This window comes from Molothrus aeneus, chromosome Z (assembly GCF_037042795.1).
Source record: "Molothrus aeneus isolate 106 chromosome Z, BPBGC_Maene_1.0, whole genome shotgun sequence".
Lineage (NCBI taxonomy): Eukaryota > Metazoa > Chordata > Aves > Passeriformes > Icteridae > Molothrus > Molothrus aeneus.
In genome coordinates, this window is record NC_089680.1 from 27201790 (window position 1) to 27224175 (window position 22386).

The 22386-nt window shown below is 37.1% G+C and overlaps 1 protein-coding gene across 1 annotated transcript in view; it reads right to left on the minus strand.

The window, feature by feature from the left end:
• Window positions 1-22386, minus strand: part of KDM4C (lysine demethylase 4C) — a 250929-nt gene that overhangs the window by 189071 nt on the left and 39472 nt on the right. The window contains exons 6-8 of the mRNA XM_066568823.1: window positions 21961-22010; window positions 12145-12248; window positions 7611-7748 (exon numbers count right to left, since the gene is read on the minus strand). Coding sequence (XP_066424920.1) covers window positions 7611-7748; window positions 12145-12248; window positions 21961-22010 — 292 coding nt within the window. The remainder of the gene's footprint in view (window positions 1-7610; window positions 7749-12144; window positions 12249-21960; window positions 22011-22386) is intronic.

The window sequence follows — 22386 nt, forward strand, 5'->3', positions numbered from 1 at the left end:
GCAAGAACTACACCGTTTATTCTCTGGAGCTGGGAGGTTTGGAAGGTTGTTTGGATTCTTCATTTTTTACTTCTACGCAATTCTGTACAACTTGATTTTGTCCAAAAGCAAGCTAAAACCAGTAGCTGAGCTGTAGCAAACAGCACACTGGAGGTGCCACCTAGTATTTCTTTTAGGATGTCATCCCAGGGCTTTGTTCTGGTTTCAGCTAGGGTAGAGTTTATCTATTCTCAGTAGCTGTTCCACTGATGTGTTTTTGGATTCAGAATGAGGATCCTTGTAACACACTGATGTTTGGGGTTTTTCTAAGTTGTGTTTATCCCATGCCAAGGAACTTTTTTTTCTTTTCTGGTGCTCCATCAGTGAGGAGGTGAGCAAAAGAAACTGTGAGGGAGCACAGCTGGGACAGGTGACCAGAACTGATCAAAAGGATATTCCACACCACAGAGCATCATGCCCAGGGCATAAATTGGGGAGAGTTACCTGGAAAGGGCTGGTCTGGGTTCTGCTGATGCCAGACCCCTCCGCTGAAGCAAGAGGGGTCTGGCACCAGTCAGTGAGTGGTAAGGAATTGCATTGTGCACCACTTGTTTTTTCCCTTTTGATTATAATTAACCATTATTACTGTATTTTACTTTATTTTGAATTATTAAAGTATTTTTAACTCAACATGCAAGTTTTACTTTGATTCTTTTCCTCATTCCACTGGGTTGGGGAGGAAGACAAGTGGAGTTGATGACTGACTGCATGCTTTTTCATGTCCAGCTGGGCTTAAAACCATGACATTCATGCACAAACTCTAGAAAACAAGCTGGAGGATACAACCCTGCTCTCAGGGTTCAACTATTACAGGTAGTTAGGAGACACACAGTGAAACCAAGACCATAAGTTCAGCATTTTTAAAGACAGAAAATCATCATTGGAAATTGCATTCATAGTCTTTGTTTAATCCAGGTGTCCAATACCAAGGGTCAAAAATATCTCTTACTTAACATTTGCATGTGATGTTTAGCAACATCTCATTTCATGCTGGAAAGCAGCATCATCACATAGCCTAAATATTTACTACCACTTTACCAAAAATCTTTGTTGGATTTTTTTTCCCACAAAATCAATGAAGAATATTGATCGTATTTCAGGATTTTTTTCTTTTTCTTAGACAGAAATCCAGCTGTAAGCAATTAGAAATTACTCTATAAAAAAATAAGAGTGTTCCTGTAGGAAGACAAATAATCAGTCATCAGTACAGAATATCCTCTATGGAGAATACAGCAATGTACTGACCTACATAATGCTGCATTTTGCTGACGCACACAATTTCTGCAGTACAATACAGAGGAACTACAGGATACAAAACATTATTTTTAATTAAAATTCTTGCACTTTACAAATAAAGAAAACACAAGTCAGCTGCAGTATCAGTAGTCCAAAGAACGACAAATGGGACTGCAAGATTGTGTGGGTTTTGGTTTAGGATTATCTGCTTTTTCTTTTAAATGAAATTACTGGACCTGAAAATAAAACTTACTAAAATATTGGTATTCTTTGGAGACACCAACTTTTTAACTTTTTAATTAACACCTCCAGGAAGTTTTCTAACATTATGATAAAAAAACTAATTGTAGATACACTCATGGTTTTCTAGAGAAACACTGCAACCAAGAAACAGAGTACAGTTATACAAAATTAAATTATATTTTTATTATTATAATTATTATAATTATTATGGAATATTAAGTATTTACAGAAAACAACTCAATTTTACTTGAACTTATCTTTGTCCCCTCAGCAAATCCAACCTGAATAGCCCTCATATAGTCCCCAAACAGTGTGGGTACTTTTTCGCTCCACTTGCCTCAGAAGCTGCCAACGCTACCTTCTGAAGCTGATGGGATGGTTCCTAAAGTGCAGCAGGACCCTGTAACTTTCTTGGGCATCCTGTAACTTGCTGTGGAGCTTCTCCCAGTGAGCTAGCATCTGTGCAGCACTGAAACAGTCTCCAACTCGAATGCTCACATAATCATTTTCTGGCAAGGGAGTTGCCCACTGATAGAACTGCCTATGTCGAGAGCAATCCAGAATGAAAGGTTGGCTGTAACAACTGAGGCCATAAATGCTGTGCTAAGATTTATTGCTATTACTTTGGTTTCTTCCCCTCTCTTTGTTAGGACTATTAGCAGTTTGAAAAGAGTTTAAGTTCAAGTCATGGTGATATACATGCATTTTTATTTGAGTGTGGATGTAAGTCTTTGCAAAGGCTTGTGCAAACCAAAACTTTCTAAGTGGTAGCCTTAAACACCAGGTTTTGAACTTTAACATTTAGTTTACCTGAACTCATTCAGAAAGATTGATCTGATGTTGTCTCACTTAAGTCTTTTTTGTTCAAAGTAACTATTTCAGCTACTGGTAATGCAGTGGTACCAAGTAAATTCTGTCAGATAATTTGTCATAAGGGAAGACCTTCTCCCTCTCTACCATTGCCTGAAAGCACCTGAAAGTGAGGTGAGGGTTGGGCTTTTCTCTAAGTCACAAGTGATGGGACAAGAGGAAACGGTCTCAAGTTGCACCAGGGGAGGTTTAGATAAGGTATTATCACACATTTCCTCATGGAAGGTGTTGTCAAGTATCCGCCAGGCTTCCCAAGGACATGGATGTGTCACCATCCTGAAGGTATTTAAAAGACCTGCGGATGTGTCCCTTTAGGAATGCTTTAGTGGGGACCTTGGCAAAGCTGAGCTTAAGAGCATTGAGTCCAGCTGTGCAGCTGAAAAGACTAAAGGTCTTTTCCAATGTAAATAATTTTATGATTTTCTAATATTTCCTCTCTCTTGTTTACCCTATTTCTATGCCATTAACAAACAACAGTAAGTTTTTAGTTCACCACACTTCCTTTAGTTCTCTTCTTCATACACATTTCTATTTTTAAAAAATCTTACCATCAGTACATTCTAGCATGTTCTTTTTCATTTAGAAAAGAGAAGAAAAGTAAACTTCCATTCTCATTCTTGCGGTAGTAAGTGGTAAGAATTTAGCAAATAACTTTAAGGACACTGACCATTTGCCAAAGAAACTGCACTTCATATTTGACAATGGTATCTAAGATTTCTCTGCAGAGGGAGATTAGTCATTATTGCTTCGACACCTTTGAAACCTGTAGGCATTTCAAATTAACTGTAGACACCAGAGAAATACTTTGATTTCTTGTATTACATATGCACAATACTGCTCCTGCATGCAACAGCCACCAATCATAGAATTCAGTGTCCTAAGATAAAGGTTTCATCCATACACTAGAGAATTTTGACAAAATATTTAGAGTGCAAATGCAAAGACTTCCTAGCTAAAATTTCAAAATTTCAGTAGCACTTTCGGGGTGGCGTAAAGAAACACAATTACATTAGTTTTAAAATTATCTAACTCTGCTGAATTTAAAGATGACATTAAATTTACAGTATAATACAATTATAGAGATGCATACTGGAGGCATAAAACATTTAACAGTTTGTACTGGGGGAAGCTGTCCACCAAATAGTAGACTACTTTTTAAAAATGTAAGAAGTATGAAGCCAGTACACTGAAAGGAAGATACCTGCAGGGAGCACCACCTCACCTTTGCTACATCTGAAGATGAAGTCTGCTATTCTTGAAGTTCAGCTGAATTAATTTTAGAGCTGCCATGATGTTCAAATCTTTTAAAACCCAAGTCAGTTCTACCTGCCACATTCAACTCTTGTGCAGGTATGGATCTCTTGATTTTGTTTCATTGCACTACTCCTATTAAGTTTTCAAGAAATTTCAAGTTATCAAATGCATAGGTTGTTAAATACGTTTTAGAGTTTAAAATGTATTTATAGTTGCAACCTTACCTGTTGGCTATTAAACACAACTTTCCTACTAAAGGGAGACACCAGTCTGAATATTAGATGTGCTTAGAGATTTTTCAATACTTTTTTACAATACATGCTCTTCCTACATTCAAGCTCCATCATTTACAGCCTAACTGGAGAACAAGATATCCGAAAAACAGGAGGACTCCAAAAAATACTACCCACAACCACTGCATGCCTCACCATCAGCAACCTCGCTCTAACAGGAACACCTTTTTTGGCATGATTCTACTCAAAAGACCAAATCATGAAGGTGTTTCTCAGTCTTCAGTGTCTACTAAGAGTTCGCTCTCTTTACTAGACTGTTAAACCAGCACAGCTGATTTTGCCCTTTACTCCATATCATTGTATTAACTAATATATTAAGGAGATGTCTACTGGAAAGGTTTTTTCCAACTGATAACAAGTCAATGAAGAAAATTACTCTGATTGAAACTTTTTCTGAGTCATACAAGCCAAGGCTTATATAAGCCTTATCATTAAAATCAGAGAATACTGAAAAACTGTAAAAACTTCTGCTGAATAAATTGTCCACTTTTTTTTATTTTCTGCATTTACTTCATTACTTGTACATCCATCAGGTTACAAGCTTTCAGAATGTACAAGGGAGGAAGTAGAGGCAATGACTCTCTGATTAGGGAGTATTTTGACAGCATAGAGCTCAAGGTTAGGATAGGATTGAACAACTATGGGTAAGACTCAGGGGGCTAACAGCACAAACATCATGGTGGAACTTTACAGGAGTTCCAACCAGGAACCCAAGACCAGGTCCATCCTAGACCCAACCAGGATGAAGAGCTGGACAAAATATTCTGTCTGAGCAGGTCGGAGAAGTAATCTCATCACCACTGCACCTTGTTCTTCTGAGAGGCTTTAACTTGCCAGATGTCTCCTGGAAACTCAATACAGCAGAAAGAAGGCACTCTATGAAGTTCCTGGAACGCATGGAAAGTAACTTCCTGACGTAACTGGTAAGAGCCTACCAGGAATGAGGTCCTGCTAGACCTGCAGTTTACAAACAGAGAAAGGCTGGTGGGAGATGTGGTGGAAGGGGATTGTCTTGGGCACAATGATAAGAGTTTTTAATTCTTGGTAAAGTAAGGAAGGGGGTCAACAGAACCTCCACCCTCGACTTTAGAGGGCCAACTCTGGCCTATTCAGGACACTGGTTTGGAGAGTATCCTTCACAGTCCTGAAGGCTCAGGAGCATCCCTACGGATTCAAAGACCAGATGGTGGGGAAGAAGGTGGCCTGGCTGAACAGGGAGCAGGGAGTTTTCACAAGAACTCAGTGAAAAGGAAAAGAGTTTATGATCTTTGGAAAAGGTGGCAGGCACCTCTTGAGGAGTAAAAGGATGTAATGAGGTCATGTAGAGAGAAACCTACAACTGGCCACTGCTGTGAAAGACAATAGAAATTGTTTTTATAAATACATCAACAACAAGAAGACAGCCAAGGAAAATCTCCACACTCTTCTGGAGGCAGGGGAGAACATGGTCATGCAGGCTAAAGAAAAGACTGAGACTTAATGCCTTCTTTGCCTCAGTCAGAAAGCTTCCCCACAGCAACAAGCCTCTGACCTGGTAGACAAGGAGGAGAACAGATCCCCTGTAATCGAGGAGAAAATGGTTAGTGGCTTGCTATGCCACTTAGACATTCACTCAGTCTATGGAGCCAGATGGGATTCACACACAGGAGGGTGAGGGAGCCAGTGGAAGAGGTCACCAGGCTGCTCTCCATCATTTTTCACCAGTCCTGGTTAACTGGCGAGGTCCCAGAGGCCCAGAGGTTGGTCAGTGTCATGCCCATCAAAAAGAACTGTCAAGGGAACTACAGGCCTGTCAGCCTGACCTCGGTGCCATGAAAGGTTATTGGACAGATTATCGTAATTATGATCACACAGCACATATAGGACAGCCAGGAGATCGGGCCCAGCCAGCAGAGGTTTGTAGAAGACAGGTCCTGCTGTATGCTCATTTAATGAGATACTGTTGGTATAGCATGGACTGGACATGGCAAAAGCTGTTGAAGTTGTCTGCCTGGACTTCAGCAAAGCCTTTCATATTGCCTCTCACAACATTCTTCTGGAGAAACTAGGAGTTCATGGCTTGGACAGACACACTGTTCACTGTGTAAAAAATCATCTGTATGGCTGGAACAAAGACTGGTAATAGGTGCAGTTACATCCAGATGATGGTCATTAACAACTGGTGTTCGCCAGAGCACAGTCTGGGGCCAGTTCTGTTTTAATAGCTTTATCAATTATCCAGACAAGGGAATTGAGTGCACGCACCCTCAGTCAGTTTGCAGATGACACCAAGCTGGGTGGGAGTGCTGATCTGCTGGAGGGCAGGAAGGCTCTGCAGAGGGGCCTGGACAGGCTGGACCATGGACCAAGGCCAGTGGTGTGAGGCTCAACAAGGCCCAGTGCTGGGTCCTACCCTTGGGTCACAGCAAGCCCAGGCAGTGCCACAGGCTGGGGCAGAGTGGCTGCAAAGCTGCCACAGGAAAAGGACCTGGGGGTGCTGGTGACAGCAGCTGATCATGAGCCAGCAGTGCCCAGGTGGCCAAGAAAGCCAATGGCATCCTGGCCTGTGCCAGCAATAGTGTGGCCAGCAGGAGCAGGGCAAGGATTGCTCCCATGAGGCCACATTTCAAATCCTGTGTCCAATTCTGGGCCCCTCACTACAGGAAAGACATTGAAGCACGGGAGTGATACCAGAGAAGGGAAATGAAGCTGGTGAAGGCTTTCAAGTACAAGTCCTGTGAGGAGTGCTTAAGAGTGCTGAGGGTTTAGCCTCAAGAAAATGAGGCTCAACGGGGACCTTGTCAATCTCCACAACTACCTGAAAGGATGTTGTAGTGAGCTGGGGCTTAGTTTCTTTTCCCACTTAACAAATGGCAGGATGAGAAAATACAGGCTCAAGCCACACCAGGGGAGGTTCAGGCTAGACATCAGGAAGAATTTTTCACTGAAAAGGTGGTCAGGCATTGGAAAGATAGCTCAGGGAAGCAGTGGAGTCACCATCCCTTGATGCGTTCAAGAAACAACTGGATGAGGCACTTAGCGCTATGGTTTAGTTGATACATTGATCTTCAGTCAAAGGTTGGACAGACAGATCTTGGAATTTTTTTCTAATATTACAGATTCTATGATTCTATGCTGTACACAAAAAAAAAGGAAGATATGCACACCACAGAACAAGATTTCAATCTAAAATATCTTCAGTTTTACACACCTCAAACAGATGATTTATTATCTTTTACTACAAGTTTTCTGATCAGATTTACAATGAGACAAATTGAAATTGTTTCTTTAAACTTTATTTGAAGTTTCACTATTTATGCTTCTTTCTAGGTATCAAAATTCCTAGTTAAACTAAAGTGCTTCCACAAACAGTAAAGCCTAAAGAAGATTTAAGAGCAGAAGTCTGTTGTCTTCACAAATATTAACCTCAGTGTATGTAGCTTCAGCTTAAAAACATCCACAAACAGAATTGGTTTGAAGAATAATAAATACATTAAGCTGCAAACAAAACTGACTACTGAGAGGAATATATATTGCTGGAATACCTACTATCAAAATAACAACTATAAATTAAATTTGAATGGCAGCTTGATGTACTATCTAATAGTTATCCCTTTTCCATCACCTTCCTGAGATTCTCACAAAGAAATAACCACACGAAATATTTCCTTACACATGAATTTTCTGCTTACTTACCAGTTTTGCTGCTTTTCCATAATCAATCCATCGAACAGTGGCAAAGTTTGTTGACTCTGCACAATTAAATCCATGGTTAAACCCTGCATGGTATCCATATGGGAAAGTGATCATAAATTCTCCTGCCTCTTGGGTAACCTGTAGCAAAAAAAAAAATTTTTAAAGGCCAGAATAAATAAACTTCAAAATAAACCTCAACGTGAACCACATTACAAAGCATTTCTAGACCTATAGCAATGAAAACTATATACTCCTTTATAACTAACTAAAACAAATAGATTTTTTCTTTTACCTTGCAGAGAGATGGCATTTAATTTAAACAGAAACAGTATATTTGAGACAATGTTCTTTATTCTAAAATACATAGCTAGGTGCAATACTTAACAAATTCAGAAAGAACTCAAGGTTATCTTGGAATGGAGACTGACTGGTAATAAAACTTGGAAATAACTAGGAAACCCAGTATGAAGAAGATATCATTCTCATTGGCTGAGAGGAAGCAAAGACAGGCTGGATCAAAATAGCCACAAGTGCCATGACTAAATGTTGTGCAGAATGTCCCAAGATAAAGCTATTAAAACACAAATTTTAAGCTGCCACTGTCCTTCCCCTTTTTCTCTTTAGGCAAAATTTTAGAGAGCAGGAGCACTCTGGCACTATTGGTAGGAATTCCAAATAGCTAAAGGACAAGGGGGATAGAAGGCGGTTCTAAAAGACGAAAAGCTGAACTACAGTTGAATTCTGACATTGTTTTAAAGATTGAGCAAGGATAACTTCAAAGGACTACAACCAAAAGAAAACATGTAAAGACCACTGGATCAACAAGATATTATAGAAAGCAGAAAACAAAAAATGAAAAGAAAAAGCCACCCTAAAACTCACTGCACAGTAATTATATTTTGTATATACAAAAATAACCAAAATCCCAACTAGTGTTACAAGACTTGAAAAGCTTTTAGAGTAAACTACAAAAAAAAATGCATGTTAACATAAATAAATCACTAGTCAGGTTACTCTCTTTCAAGAGAGAAATCTCATCTTCCTACACTAGGATGGACTGCTGCTCTCCTATATGGAGAAAAGAGGAGACAGCACTTCTTGTCAGTCACTAGTATTCTCTCCACACAGTGACAGCTTTAATCTTTTAAGTGAGACCACCAGAGACTTTATCAAGGACAGGCCAGTCAAAGACTTGAAACAGCACACTGTCTTCCAAATTATCTGATAAGAGTTAATGAATAAAGTAGATTATACAGAAGTAAATAGTTAAAAGAGATTCTCCATGCTCTGTTTGATACACATTTTATGTGAAAAACACATCAGACAACAGAGCCAATGAAAAGCAAACAGATCTATTTAAATGAAGCAAATAATCTGAGCAGTGACTGATGACTATTCAACATATGCACTTGTTTATTACAGGAAAATAAGGAGACTTCTCAGAGTCTAAATAGATTGTGTTGAGTGTGTGGCAATGCTTTGCATAAGCAACACAGTGAGAAAAACTGGAAGGACAAAAATGACTCTTTTTAGGGGCATATACTTATGACTTAAAATCACAAAAAGGAAGGGTTAAATTTTAAACAGTCACCAAAATTAAAATGTACAACTTCAAACATTTTTCTTTTTCATGTCATGTCGTAAACCTCAGCTTTCTACTGGTATAGGCATCTTACATTCAATTTCTGATTTTACAATCTTCTTCAAAATTGTTATTTTATAATTTTATAAATTCTTTTTGTGCTTTTTTGCCCAGTGCAAGAACACACAGGGTAAGCACTTCAAAGAGGCCTATTTCTGATTGTATTAAGGGATGAAGGAAAGACAGGAAAACAAGAAAAATAGCCATCAAGGCTAGAGGAAAAAACTGGATCAAACATTTTGCATGGTTAAATTTTTTGTGGATCCATATTTAGTATATACATGCAAATGCACATATAGTTGCATATATTGTAACTGTTACTGTAGCACTTTAACAATCACTGTGGGAATGTTTAAGAAAGATTATTCTCAACGCTAACGATTCCAAAATTTATCTCAATATACCCTCCCACTGCTGACAGTTTAGCAGGTGTTCTATTACAACAAGCAGCAGTTCAGCTGCCACCTGGTAGGCGTAGGCTGACTTATCAGCATTCAGCACATTTCCACTCCTATCACTTTGAGCCATGAGAGATCACAGCCTGGTTCTCTATATTCACTTTCTCACCGAATCCCATTAATTACAATTACATTTGGGTACATTCTGCTTCCTCCAAAGACTAGGTGATAGAACCAAACTTAAATATTTAACTGTTTGTAGCACTTTTTTTTTCTTTCCCCCTCCTACCTTTTAGAGGATTATTATCATCTACATTGAAATACAGTAATAATCAAGACACCAAAATACAAAGATCAACTGCCTTACCCCACCTCAAATGTGTCATACTGAAAAAAAGTATGCTGACAATCTGCAATATGCTACTTTAAACACCAACCACTGAAAATTATACTGTTCAGAGTAATGTTCTGTAAATCCAAAACTATAAATATGGTTATAAAACCATCCAGCTTGGAAAGTTTCACCTGACAATTCATGATAAAGCATAAGGCTATGAAGGGAATCAGTATATTTACCTATATATTACAAAAACTGATTGCAGCTACATTTCCATATGATAATAAATCACTTATAAAACAAACTACTTCTTTTATCAGTAATTTATTCAAAAAAGCTTGCTTTCCGAGGCAGGCAATATCATTCTAAATGCCTCCATTTCTTCAATTTTACACATAGGTTGACTTAAGCATGAAAAGTGAAGTGATGTTCCAAAAAGGCATAAACACATCTGCGTCTTTATCCCATCTATGTTGCCAATAGGATTGATAACAGAGATGTCCCAGTTCTTGCTGGGCATGTCTTACACAGCCTTCTCTGCTCCCCTCATCATTCCACCGGTGAGGAGAATGGGGGTGCACAAGAAGTTGGGAAGGGACACAGCCAGGACAGCTGAGACCATGGTATCCTGCTCAGTACATGAAGCTGGGAGAAAAAGAAGGCAGGGCAATGGTTTGGAGTGGTGACATTTGTCCTGCCAAGTCACTGTTATGCGTGACAGGGCTCTGCTTTCCTGGGAATGGCTGAACACCTGCCTGCCCATGGGAAGCACTGAATTAACTCCTCGTTTCGCTTGGCTTCTGTGAACAGCTTTCCCTTTCCCTATTAAACTGTCTCTGTCTCAGTCTCAAAATACAAGTTTTCTACCTTTTATCCTTCCAGTTCTCACCCCATGCCACCAAGCAGGAGTGAGTAAGCACCTGTCAGGCGTCTAGCTTCCAGATGGGCAAAAATGGACATAAAATAGTATTTTCTTTTTTTATTTCCTTTTTTTAATACTATTGGAAAAATATCAACTAAACCAGACAGAAAGCACTGTATTCTCCTGTATTTTTGGCCAGGGAACAAGTTAAGCAAAGTTTGTACACACACACCCACATCATATCAATAAATAAATAGCACATATACAAAAACAGAAAACACAATAATAAGCAAGGTGTGTGGCAAGGATAGTTTACACGACCACATTGCAGTGGGAATAAACTGAGAATAAATGTATATTGCCTGGTTTTTCTGAATAAGTTAAAACAATCTGAACAATGGGAAACCAGGAATCATAGCGCTTTAATGATCAAAAGCCTTTTGAAAACTCAGTATTAAAATAAAGAGATATTCTGGCAGGGGACCTTCCGAATCAAGTTCTAGTCTTCTTAGTAGGTTTACAGAACTCCAGAATTTAAAACTTTAGAATTTACAAAATGTGCACTTAAATTTACAAAATGTGCACTTAAATTTACAAAATGTGCAATAAGTGCACTTAAAAATAAAAGCAATGCATTGAAAATATTTTATTAGCTGGCACCTACATGAAGTTCAAAGTGAAAAACAATTAATACAGAAAATCTTGGAGAAAGCAAAAGAAACTGAATATTTCAGATGTTTTTAAAAGCAGCTATGTCTTAAATTCATCCACAAAGAAGAAAGACAAGTATTCTTCTCAGTTTCTGTTTGTATAATGTGCTTATCAAACATTTATTCTGCCAATTAAAATATATTTTAAATTAAGTAACAGTCCTTTTGGCTATATTCCACCTTAAATCTTTCAGACCCTTATAATGATAAAGTTACATTTAACTGCCTCAGAAAAGCAACATACAAAGAAATTAAATACTCGTGTTAAAATATTACGTATACAACTTAACAAAGTGAGTTAAGAAGTGTTTCAGTCAACAGAAAATCACATCCAAGTTACCATGGAAATAAATTAAAAATAAGATATTTTGGCAATGTCTTAGAAAAAAAAAATCACAGAAATGCTGTCATGGCTACAAGTGTTTAATGCTAAAACTAAAACTATTAGAAGTTTTAACACATTTTCATGCAGCCACTATCTAAATTAAAATTAAAATTTTCTCACCTTTACTATAACAATGTTTATACTAAACACAATGTAACTCAATTCATAAAAGTAGAGTTTAGAAAGAAACATTAATATACCTTGTCAAAAGGAATTCCATACTTTTTCAATATTGAGGGAGAAATCAGAGTCATCTTGTGGCGCAGAAAAGCATCACATCCTTGAGAGCTGCTCGGAAAGAACCCTAATAAGGCAAGAAAAGCAAAGCTGTACATCTTTTCATTAAATCAAATAGGAAATCTTTGTAATATTTTTCAATATTTAATATTGTTTAAACTTGCTTTAGAATTTTTTACCATGTCATTCTTAGGTTCTGAGAGATTTCACAAAAATCAAATGCACCACCTAAGTTTTTCAACTGCTTTCCAAGGGGAGGGGCTACAGGGTCTTCCTTGTTTGTTAAGACGTGAAGTAATAGAATAAATGCAGACCTGTACATGTAGGCATACTTTCTTACCCTTTAGAGAAATACATTGTTTCCGGAAGCTTTTTTTTATGTTAATGCTCATTCTGCACACATGAAAATCAATTGCAGTAAATAACTTTAGAAGGATTCCATAAAGACTAGGTTTACCTTGCACTTACAAACTATCCCTACAGTAAAGAAATACAACTTCCTAACTTTGTACAATCTGTTGTATTCCTCTCACATAAATGGTAGTTCATCATTCACAGAAGCACTTTAATTCTTAGAAAAACATGCTCATTTACTCATTTACTAAAAAAAAAAATAATTTTCAAACAACCATCTGAATTTTCTTAATGCCTTGAGAAAAAGAAATTAATAATAATTTTCATTTAATTACATTTAATAATAATAATATGTAGCTTTCTCTCTAATATTAGATTTAATTTCTTCACTCTGGTGAGTTATATATTATGTCCACTAATCACCCTAAAACTTCAGAACAATCTAAAAGTTATCCTATTATAGTTATTACATTCTATGTACATTCAATCTAGCACACTCACCAGCACTGGAAGAACAACATTTTTCTGATTTCTCAGAAATTAGGTTAAGCAGCACTTAAAGAGCAAAAGTATAATGTAGACTTGTGCTGGTCAATGTACTAAGAAGCCTGTTAAGCAGCCCTGAGATCAAATTTTACTAAAATTCATCATTCTTATATTTTCTTTTCTCACCAACAAGAAGCATGGAATTCTTTACTCTTTCTTTGAATTGCAAATAATGTTTTAAGTTTCAAAAAGTACTATTTGATAGGTACAGTTATATATATGTGGCTTCACTGACCAAAAGACAGTTAAAAAGAAACTAGCCCACAATTAGAGGACTACAGCAAAAAAAAATTCAACTAATTTTTTCACAATTAATGCCTATAACATAAATGATAGCAGTCAAAACTTAGAATCAACAGTTTCTGAGCATCAAGAAACCTGAGTCCTGAGCAGTATAATAACAGAAATACACGGGAACTTACTGTGAAAAACATGATTGTAAATGATACTTGAGACTTGCAGGAAGAGCTGGTATGAAAAGTAGCTAAAAGCTTAATTGCTAAAAGCAGAGAGTTTAACTGAATTTTCCTTGAGAAAACAAATTTTGTATCAAATTATGTTACTGCAATATGCTTAATTAGTTCAACACAAGATGATACAAAGCAAACGATGGGCAGACATCCAAAAGTTAAGTTGTACCATTCCAGCTCCAAGAGACCAGACATAGCTGTGACAAGTCCAACCAGAAGGCAGGCTTGTTGCTGAATTCCAAGAAAGTCGCAGATAACACAGAGCATCAGAACACAACCTGCTCAAAATCCACTACTAGAAATTTACAAGAGAACATTTGCTGTGGTTACAGAGCCCTCACAGTGAAATCGAAGTGCAGCCTACACATTCTGTACTGTTATAAAATATCTTTTCACTTGTCAAAGTCTACACTTCTGCACACAAAATTTTCAGCCTCATTCATCTCATTTTCTCAAAGGAACTCCCCTTCAATAAACAAGGTAAGAAAGGAAGGTAGTATTTTAGTATTAAGTATTATATTTCCTCATTACAAGACTTTCTTTATCAGAAGATCTTTTATCTGCCAGGCTAAATGTAAGTCACGCAAGCTTTTCTTCCAGAAAATAAAATCTCTGTGGGAGAACTGGCTAATGGATGTAAAAAATGCTGAATAAAGGACTTTGCATTAGAAATATTATAAGACTCTTACAAAAACATTAAATGCAGGCCAATTCAAGATATGTCCACAACATTAAGAATCATTCTGAAATACCAAGCTGATATTAAAATTGCAAATTAAAAGAATTACCATGCAATCCTGTATGTTTAGTGAAATCCCACTTTCAAAAGAAAAAATTCTGAAACCTATCTAGACTGTAAATACTTTTCAACTTCTGTAGCACATTCAGCTTTTAAGGGACACATGAAATTTTAATTTAACCACTAACACTAATCCATTAACTCTAAATCAGTTCTGCAAGAGCAGGTATTTTGTAGGAATTCACATGCAACCCCAGTTTCTTGGATGGTCTCTTGAGACATGGCAAACCTATAACCTATTCATTCCTTGGAAACTACTACAAAGAAACAAAATAAGAATTCAAAACAATTACTTCATAGAAGCCAATGAGAAATAATCAGAGTGCAGGGTAAAACTGAATAAGGTTGCTCATTGATTTATGTCTATAAGAAAAAGACCATCAAATTGAAAATTCTCCAATGCACGATTTACAGAAACATTGACATCCTTAACAGCTAGAGCAGAATTGGAAGTCTACATGGTAAATATGTGATTCAATACCTGCTGGCCAAATGTTTGGGTATAAACAACTACAAGGAGAGAAGCTTTATCCAAACTCAAGGTTCCTCTCAGCTTTTTAAAACCCTTATTTAGTTAGCCCAAGCAGCAACAGCAAAGAGTATGTGAAAGCATAGGCTTCAGACTGTGTCAACAAACAAAAACATGCCCTTGCAAGACTCTATATACATACTCTAACAGATAACATAGCCTAAAATCTTACCAATGTTATTTGTGCAAACAAAATTAAACTACTTCAGCAACATCACTGGACTAGAGAAGACACATCCTTTGTCAATGCTATTCCACCTCAGCATGATCCTTCCACAGAATTTATAATCCAAATACATTCTAGAGAGAAGTCAAGGCCTTCTCATCTTTGGGCAAAGGTAGAAGCAGTGAGTACTCACCTTCTTAGCCATGGAAGGATATAGAACATAGTTTTAAAAATAAGTTCAAATCTTTAAATTATTGAGGAACAGTGAGCGTTGCTACCTGGCAGTCTCATTTTTCCTTTCTACCGTGAGAGTGTCTTTCCAACATATCACACACAGCTCGTATCAGATGACCACATCAATATCATACCTATCACTCAGGCAAACTGAAGTGGATTGCGCTCCACTTCCTGGTTGATTAACATTTTCAAGATATTTGGAATGCTCCTCTCTGCTTCTAAGAATATGCCCATAATGTTTTCAATTACATTGTCCAGCTAAAATCACATATGCACAAATTACAATACCATTCTCAGAAGTGTAATTCTAAACTCCATTGGACTAAGCAGATTGGTTTGCTGTATTTTACCTTGAATGATCAAGGAAATCATAACTTGGTCACTAATAGTCATTATTTAATGACATCCACATAAAATCATATTCTTAGGGAACTTTCAAATCAAATCCTGACCAATGCAATGAATGAAGCTACACACCCTATAATTTTCAACACTTCCTTACTCAAGACTTCACCTGAAATTTAAAGGTGCTGTATTTCTCTTTAATATTATTCAAAATAATGTATAATCATAAAACTCACAATATAAGGAAAAAAACCCTAAATTGCAAATTTATTTAATGTTGTTTAACGTTAATGAAAGTAAATACAAATCAAATTAACATAAATAATCTCAAGTTATGATTATTTATTATTTATGCAGGTCTACATTTAAAGGACTTATACAAAATATTAGTAATTTGCAGATCAGTACTATCAAAACAATGGCAGAGATTACAGAAATACTAAGTTTCCTAGTAATTCTCTTTTTAGATTTTACTTTGATAGGTATAAACTTTATATAATTTATTTAAATTATTTTGCCATGATCTGAACTAATTTGATTTAACTTTCTGTGTGAACATGAAAGAAATTAGGAGGGTAAGTCTGCATAATAACAACAATCACAAAGGAACAACAGCAATTTGTATTCTATACAAAGCCGAATACAAAAGCCACAAAGAGGCTTTCAAGTGGTATGAAACACAACTGTAGGTATGCCGAGATTAACATGTTCAAACCTTTATTACCTCTTAAATAAGACTTTTCTAACTTGACTAATTATTTTTCTGAGGAAAAGTTCAATTCTTCAACTCCTAAAGTTCTCACATTCAAGATCCTTAGAAGTTATGCAAGTTCTACTTCAAGTCTCATTTCAACAATTATTTTAATTTGCTTTCATATATAAAAGGTAGTGACCTGCATTAAAAAAAAGTAATTAATACACCATAAAAAGCTTTGTACAACAACCATACATACTTACAATATATTAAACTTTACTTTAGTTTCTTCTTTAACATAATTGAACATCACAGATTGATGTCATCTCCTTTCTAAAACAGTTTCCGCACTCAAACAGTCTATTAAAAGATCTCCAAAATCTTTCAATACAGCATTTCTCATTTGCCACTCTGCCTCTATTCTCTTTATTTTCTAACCCCTTTTGTGAAACAAAAAATCATTTAAGAATACCATGGTATTGCAGATTAACATAACACGTATAAAAATTGCAGTTAACAGCTCACTTGAGATTTTTATTACATTTATGTCTACATAAAATTGAAAAAAAAATCTACATAAATGAGAAAGCAGCTGAAGGGCAAAATCAAACTGTTGTCTTTATTAGATGCAAGTCTAATGTCTTTCAGACAAAGCATTTGTAGCCGCCACAGTCAATCAAGATTTCAATGGAAAGCAAAAATGAAAGCATTCATGCACAAAAGGCATGTGTTGTAATTGTGATATGCAGACAAGATAATGGAAAATATTCTAACCTTCCTTTAATTTTATGTATCAACTCCTGCCTTGACTTACACAATCTGTCACTTTTAATGTATTATTTTATTATTTTAATTATTTAGGAGCTTTCAATTAATTCAGTAGGCATCTGGTCATCAGAGCTAAACTTTCTGAAGAAACTACTTTCCTTTTCCTCCAAATGTTACACTCATGCAAAAATATTTTCCCTTCACGTGGTATTAAGTACAAAGGTCTCAATTACACTATGTTTTATTAATGTTTTCTTTTAAGTGACTTGCAGCCATGCAGCTTACTTTATACTTTCATCTTTGTAAGATACCTTATATGAAACTGTATTTTAGAAGGCACCAGCTGCAAAGTAGAAGATCACAGCATGGAAACAATAAGAAATGGTAATTTTCAGTTAAAAAAAAATCCATTGTTTTTATTGTTCATCATTGTAGTATCTTCTACATTCCATTCTCAGCTATTAGCTGGACCAAAAATATGGAAACAATCTACTCACAGAAAAATATCCCAGACTACATAAAAATTAAATACTGAAAACTTAGTTTCACAGAATACGTTCTTCAACATTACCTAACTCACCTATCTTACATTGCTGCTACAATAATAATCTCCCGATGAGTACATAGTTTTCCTACAGATATCTAGTTTCATTCAGTAAATGTAATAGAATAGACACTATTTGAAATTTTATCATCTCTGTTCAGTATCTGATTCTATGATTTGTTATTTGCTATTCAAAACACTGAAATAAAAAGAATTAAGTTATGATCATAAGCATGACTCATTAAGGAAGTTTTCCACTCACCCCACAGTTCTTTGCAACTTATACTAAAATAAAATTAAGAGCAGGTTAATTCTTACTTCTGTGGAGATGCATCCTATGCTTACTAGCACCCGGACATCAAGACACTCTTCCCCCAGTAAAACCTCTCTCTTTCTGGAAAGAGTGGTCTTGGAGATTTCCATTTCTCTGACACTTAATGTTTCATTTCTATAACAGTATTAGGTCACCATCAGCAGTAAGAGAGCTGTCTGCACCTTCAGGCCAGTTTCTTTTTTCATATATCTCCAAAAGTTACCTACTTCCTGAATTTGTATAGGTTACTCCAATATCTACAGAAATCAAGGTATTTCAAGGAAAGAAGAAGCTTTTTTTTGTCTAAAACAGATAATACCGTGCCTCAGTACCACTTCATTTTTAGAAATGAGTGAACAAGTGTTGCTTTAACTGCCCATCCTTTTCCCTCACTCTGAAAATAAAGAAAAATTCGATGCATTCAATGCACTCATTACAGTACATCGAAACTTGAATGGTTTTAGAACACTGCACAAGCAATATGAAATTTACTGTAAATTTACTGTAAATGACATTTACTGTAAATGAAATTTACTGTAAATGACAAAGCAGCCAAAAAATATAACATGCAAAGTCCATCGACCCAAAGATCTTACTCCCATCAAATGTAGAACTGTGTATAGAGAAGTGTTTACATACAGCATGAAAAGTCGGCTTCCTCTGACTGATTTAGTAGCAAATAGTTGCTGCTCCAAGATTCCGAAGGCCAGAGGCAGTTCCTATGCTCCTCTAACATATTTCTGTGCCACTGTGCTCCAATCTTGCTCAGGATTCCATGAAAATTTTAGAATCAACCAGGGAGAGTAAGGAATGCATGCTGTGAAATAAACTTTAGGCAAACTTTGAACCTGACAAGATACTTCATTTGGAGTCTCTACATACACCGGAAGACTCAATGAACAACTTTTCATGTTGCCCATGTCAGTCATCACAAGTCTTTACCATATTCCCTTCCCTTTATTTACACTTCTACTAATTGAAAAGTTAAGAGTTTACTATCAAGTATGAAAAGAAAAAGGCAATTTTTTCAACAGTCTTAGTGTCTCTCTCTGGAAATTTTCCAATTCTCTACTTCTTTTACTGCTTTATCATTTCTTGTAAAATTAAATTATTGAATCATCTTAAGTCAGCATCTATTGCCCAGCCTACAAGTTCCAATTAGTTTACCAGTGAAAAACAAACAGTGTTTAGAGTTCTATACTTTGCATTGGGAAAAGAAACTGGAAAGCAAAGAAAACAGCTAATAACTTTTTCAAATGAAGCTATGACAAAATTTAGGAATAGGAAATGTAATTATTCAGGTTGAAATGTTTTCCTGAGACATACTTTTAAGACTGGAAGTTCACAGGTCTTTACTTTCATATCTTTAACTGTAATAGTTCTATAATAGCTCAGAAAAAGAATCATATACCCATATACTGAGGAAAAAAATTAGTATGAAAACAAAATGTACACAAACTTTCAGAATTTTGTCCTGATACACAACATCTAATTATGAACTTTCAATAGCATTCCTTTCCTGTCATTCCATTTCATTAAGCACTCCATTCCATAATTCCTTTAATAGTTCTTAACAAGCTATAAAACATGGGCAGCCAGGCCAAGAAACATACCTAGTTATTCCCTTGTTTATAATTTGCACTCTTAATTCAGAAACAAAAATAAAGGTGTAGTATTACTGAAGAGAAAACAAATTACTGAGTGAGAATCGTTCTACAGACTAGTGGTTTTTATCCCTTAGTCCTCAACCTTACAACCATATCTCTGCTCCTTCTCCCAAACATTTCTGCCACCTTGTGGTGGTTTGACAGGAAATGTGTTTTTTGGGATGCTGTGTTTTTGGCCAATGGATATTCAGACTTTAATACTGGCATTTAACCTGGCCATTAGGACATGGACACGCCTCTGAGAACACGGGGTTAAAAGCAGAGCTCTCCCCTGGGAGCCTCCTCTTGGGTTTCTGGTGGGAAAGAGTTCGGGTCTCTCCCCCGGCCCAGCTGCTGGCTGGGCAGGGGGAGAGGAAAAGCCATGTGGCCGGGAGAGGTAGGCCTGAGCCCGGGGGTGGAAGGGTGGAAGAGAGAGAGAGAGAGAGAGAGAGAGACACCGGGAGCCATCGGGCAGCCCCCCCTGAGAGACACAGAGAGAGAGAGAGAGAGAGAGAGAGAGACAGAGAGAGAGACAGAGAGAGAGACAGAGAGAGAGACAGAGAGAGAGACAGAGAGAGAGACAGAGAGAGAGACACAGAGAGAGACACAGAGAGAGACACAGAGAGAGACACAGAGAGCGACACAGAGAGCGACACAGAGAGCGACACAGAGAGCGACACAGAGAGAGACACAGAGAGAGACACAGAGAGAGACACAGAGAGAGACACAGAGAGAGACACAGAGAGAGACACAGAGAGAGACACAGAGAGAGACACAGAGAGAGACACAGAGAGAGACAGAGCCGCTGCCTGAGACTGTAACCTTGAAGCTTGATAAACATGGGCCTGTGCCGGCAGCACGGCTGGGACGGAGAAGAAGGGGGGGGGGTGCAGCCGGCCGCTTGTAGGAGCTTTTAACCCCTTTTTGGAGAATGAGAACTTTACAGATCATTGACCTTTCCTAGAAGAGAGATAGAGTGGAAGATGAGGAAGGAAATGTGCAAGTGTGAGAGAGGTCTGGGCAAGCGAGAGATAGTGGAAGAATAGAGAAGAATCCTAGTGGGAAGAGATGATGGAGTGGCTTTTGCTGGACTCTTTTTGTATAGCCATGGACAGAACCATGTTCCTTGTGATACAGAGACTGCATCTAGGGGGAGGCAATGGCCACAGAACCAAGAGGGTTCAGTGTTGATGCCCCTCGGCCCCAGGGGGTGAAAAAATATGGGGGGGACAGGTGTCCCAAAGGAGAGATTGTGGGGACAGGTGTCCCAAAGGAGAGACTGTGCCTTTTTTGGATCGGGACAGAGCATCCTTAAAAAAGACAACCCTAGAAGCAGCTCTGGTCCGTGTTCAGTGGTGAGAGCACTGGACATGAAAAGGAAGAGGTCACGATGGCAGATGTACTCCGGGCGGTGCCACGAGTGACACAGAAACACACGAGGCTTCGACTGTGTTTCCAGGGGAAGCCCATGGTACAAGAAGGACTCCTCTCCTCTTGATGAACTGAGGATTGATTGTCTGAAGGGTGGTTTTGGAACAAGAGTTGGTGATTTGGGGAATAGATGTATTGTATTGGAAATTTGGTGGGGGGAGGAGGAAATGTATTTGTAAGGTTTTCATTTTCCCTGTGTGTTCCTTTTATCTATAGTTGTAGTGTAGTTAATAAAGTTTTGTTTTCTTTTCTTCCTAAGAGAGAGCCTGCTTTGCTTATTCCTGGTCACATCTCACAGCAGAAACCAGGGAGAAGGTACCCTCATGGGGGCACTGGCATTGTGTCAGTGTCAAACCATGACACACCTCTAAATGGCAAAAGCCAAAATGCTTCAGCTAAAGTGGATCTATATGCCTGCTCAATAGTCAGCAAGCTGTAAACAAATAAGACTTAGTGTTTCTACACTTTGTCTGCTTACCCCTTCACAGAGGCAATAACCAGGACTCTATCCCTCTACCCAACCATCAACTTTGATGAAACTTTTGGAGACTCATCTGTCTTCAATATTTCTTTCTCTGTATCAAATTTGGGTAAAAAGATTCAAAAAGTTGCTGATGAAAAGAAGCTAGAACAAGAAAGAGCAAGGGCACAGAGGAGACAAAAATATTAGCAATGAAAAGCTAACGAATAAAAAAATATTAAGCCTCATTTTCATAAGTTTCACCAAGCTATAAGTGGCAGAAAAAAAAAAAACCACACCAAAGAATCACTTCAATTCTTAAGAATTCCTCAGGGCAATAATCTTGTGTGACTTTTATGTGTCTACAGTATTAAGTAATAAAACACTAGGTGAGTCAAGAACAATTTTTCTCACTTTCCTCAACCCTCAAGGGTTGTCCTTCAAACACCATACATATGAAAATATTGGAAATCCTACCTTGAGCTAGTCTTTCAAGCCGTTTCCCATGCTCTGGAGGAATAGCATACCTAAAATTGACATAAAGAAAAGGATGAAATGCTTAAAGACATAATTACTACATAATGACTAAAAGTTATCATTCATGTACGATAAATATCTAAGTATACAGGAGTCAAAAAGATTGAAGGCTGAAAAATTGTACAGAAAAAAATATACTAACATCTAAGGAAAAAATACAGACATTGAGTTTTGGGGGTACAGAGGTTTGAGGAAAACTTAGCTTAGTTCTAGTTTAAATATTGTATTATGTAGTTCCAAAATGTTACATTCACTATTTAAAGTCACATACATTGACAATATTTAAATATTATTACATCACCACAATTTTAAAAGAAACACACACTTTTATTTTTCTTAATAAGATGAAAAAATGTAAAATAAGTC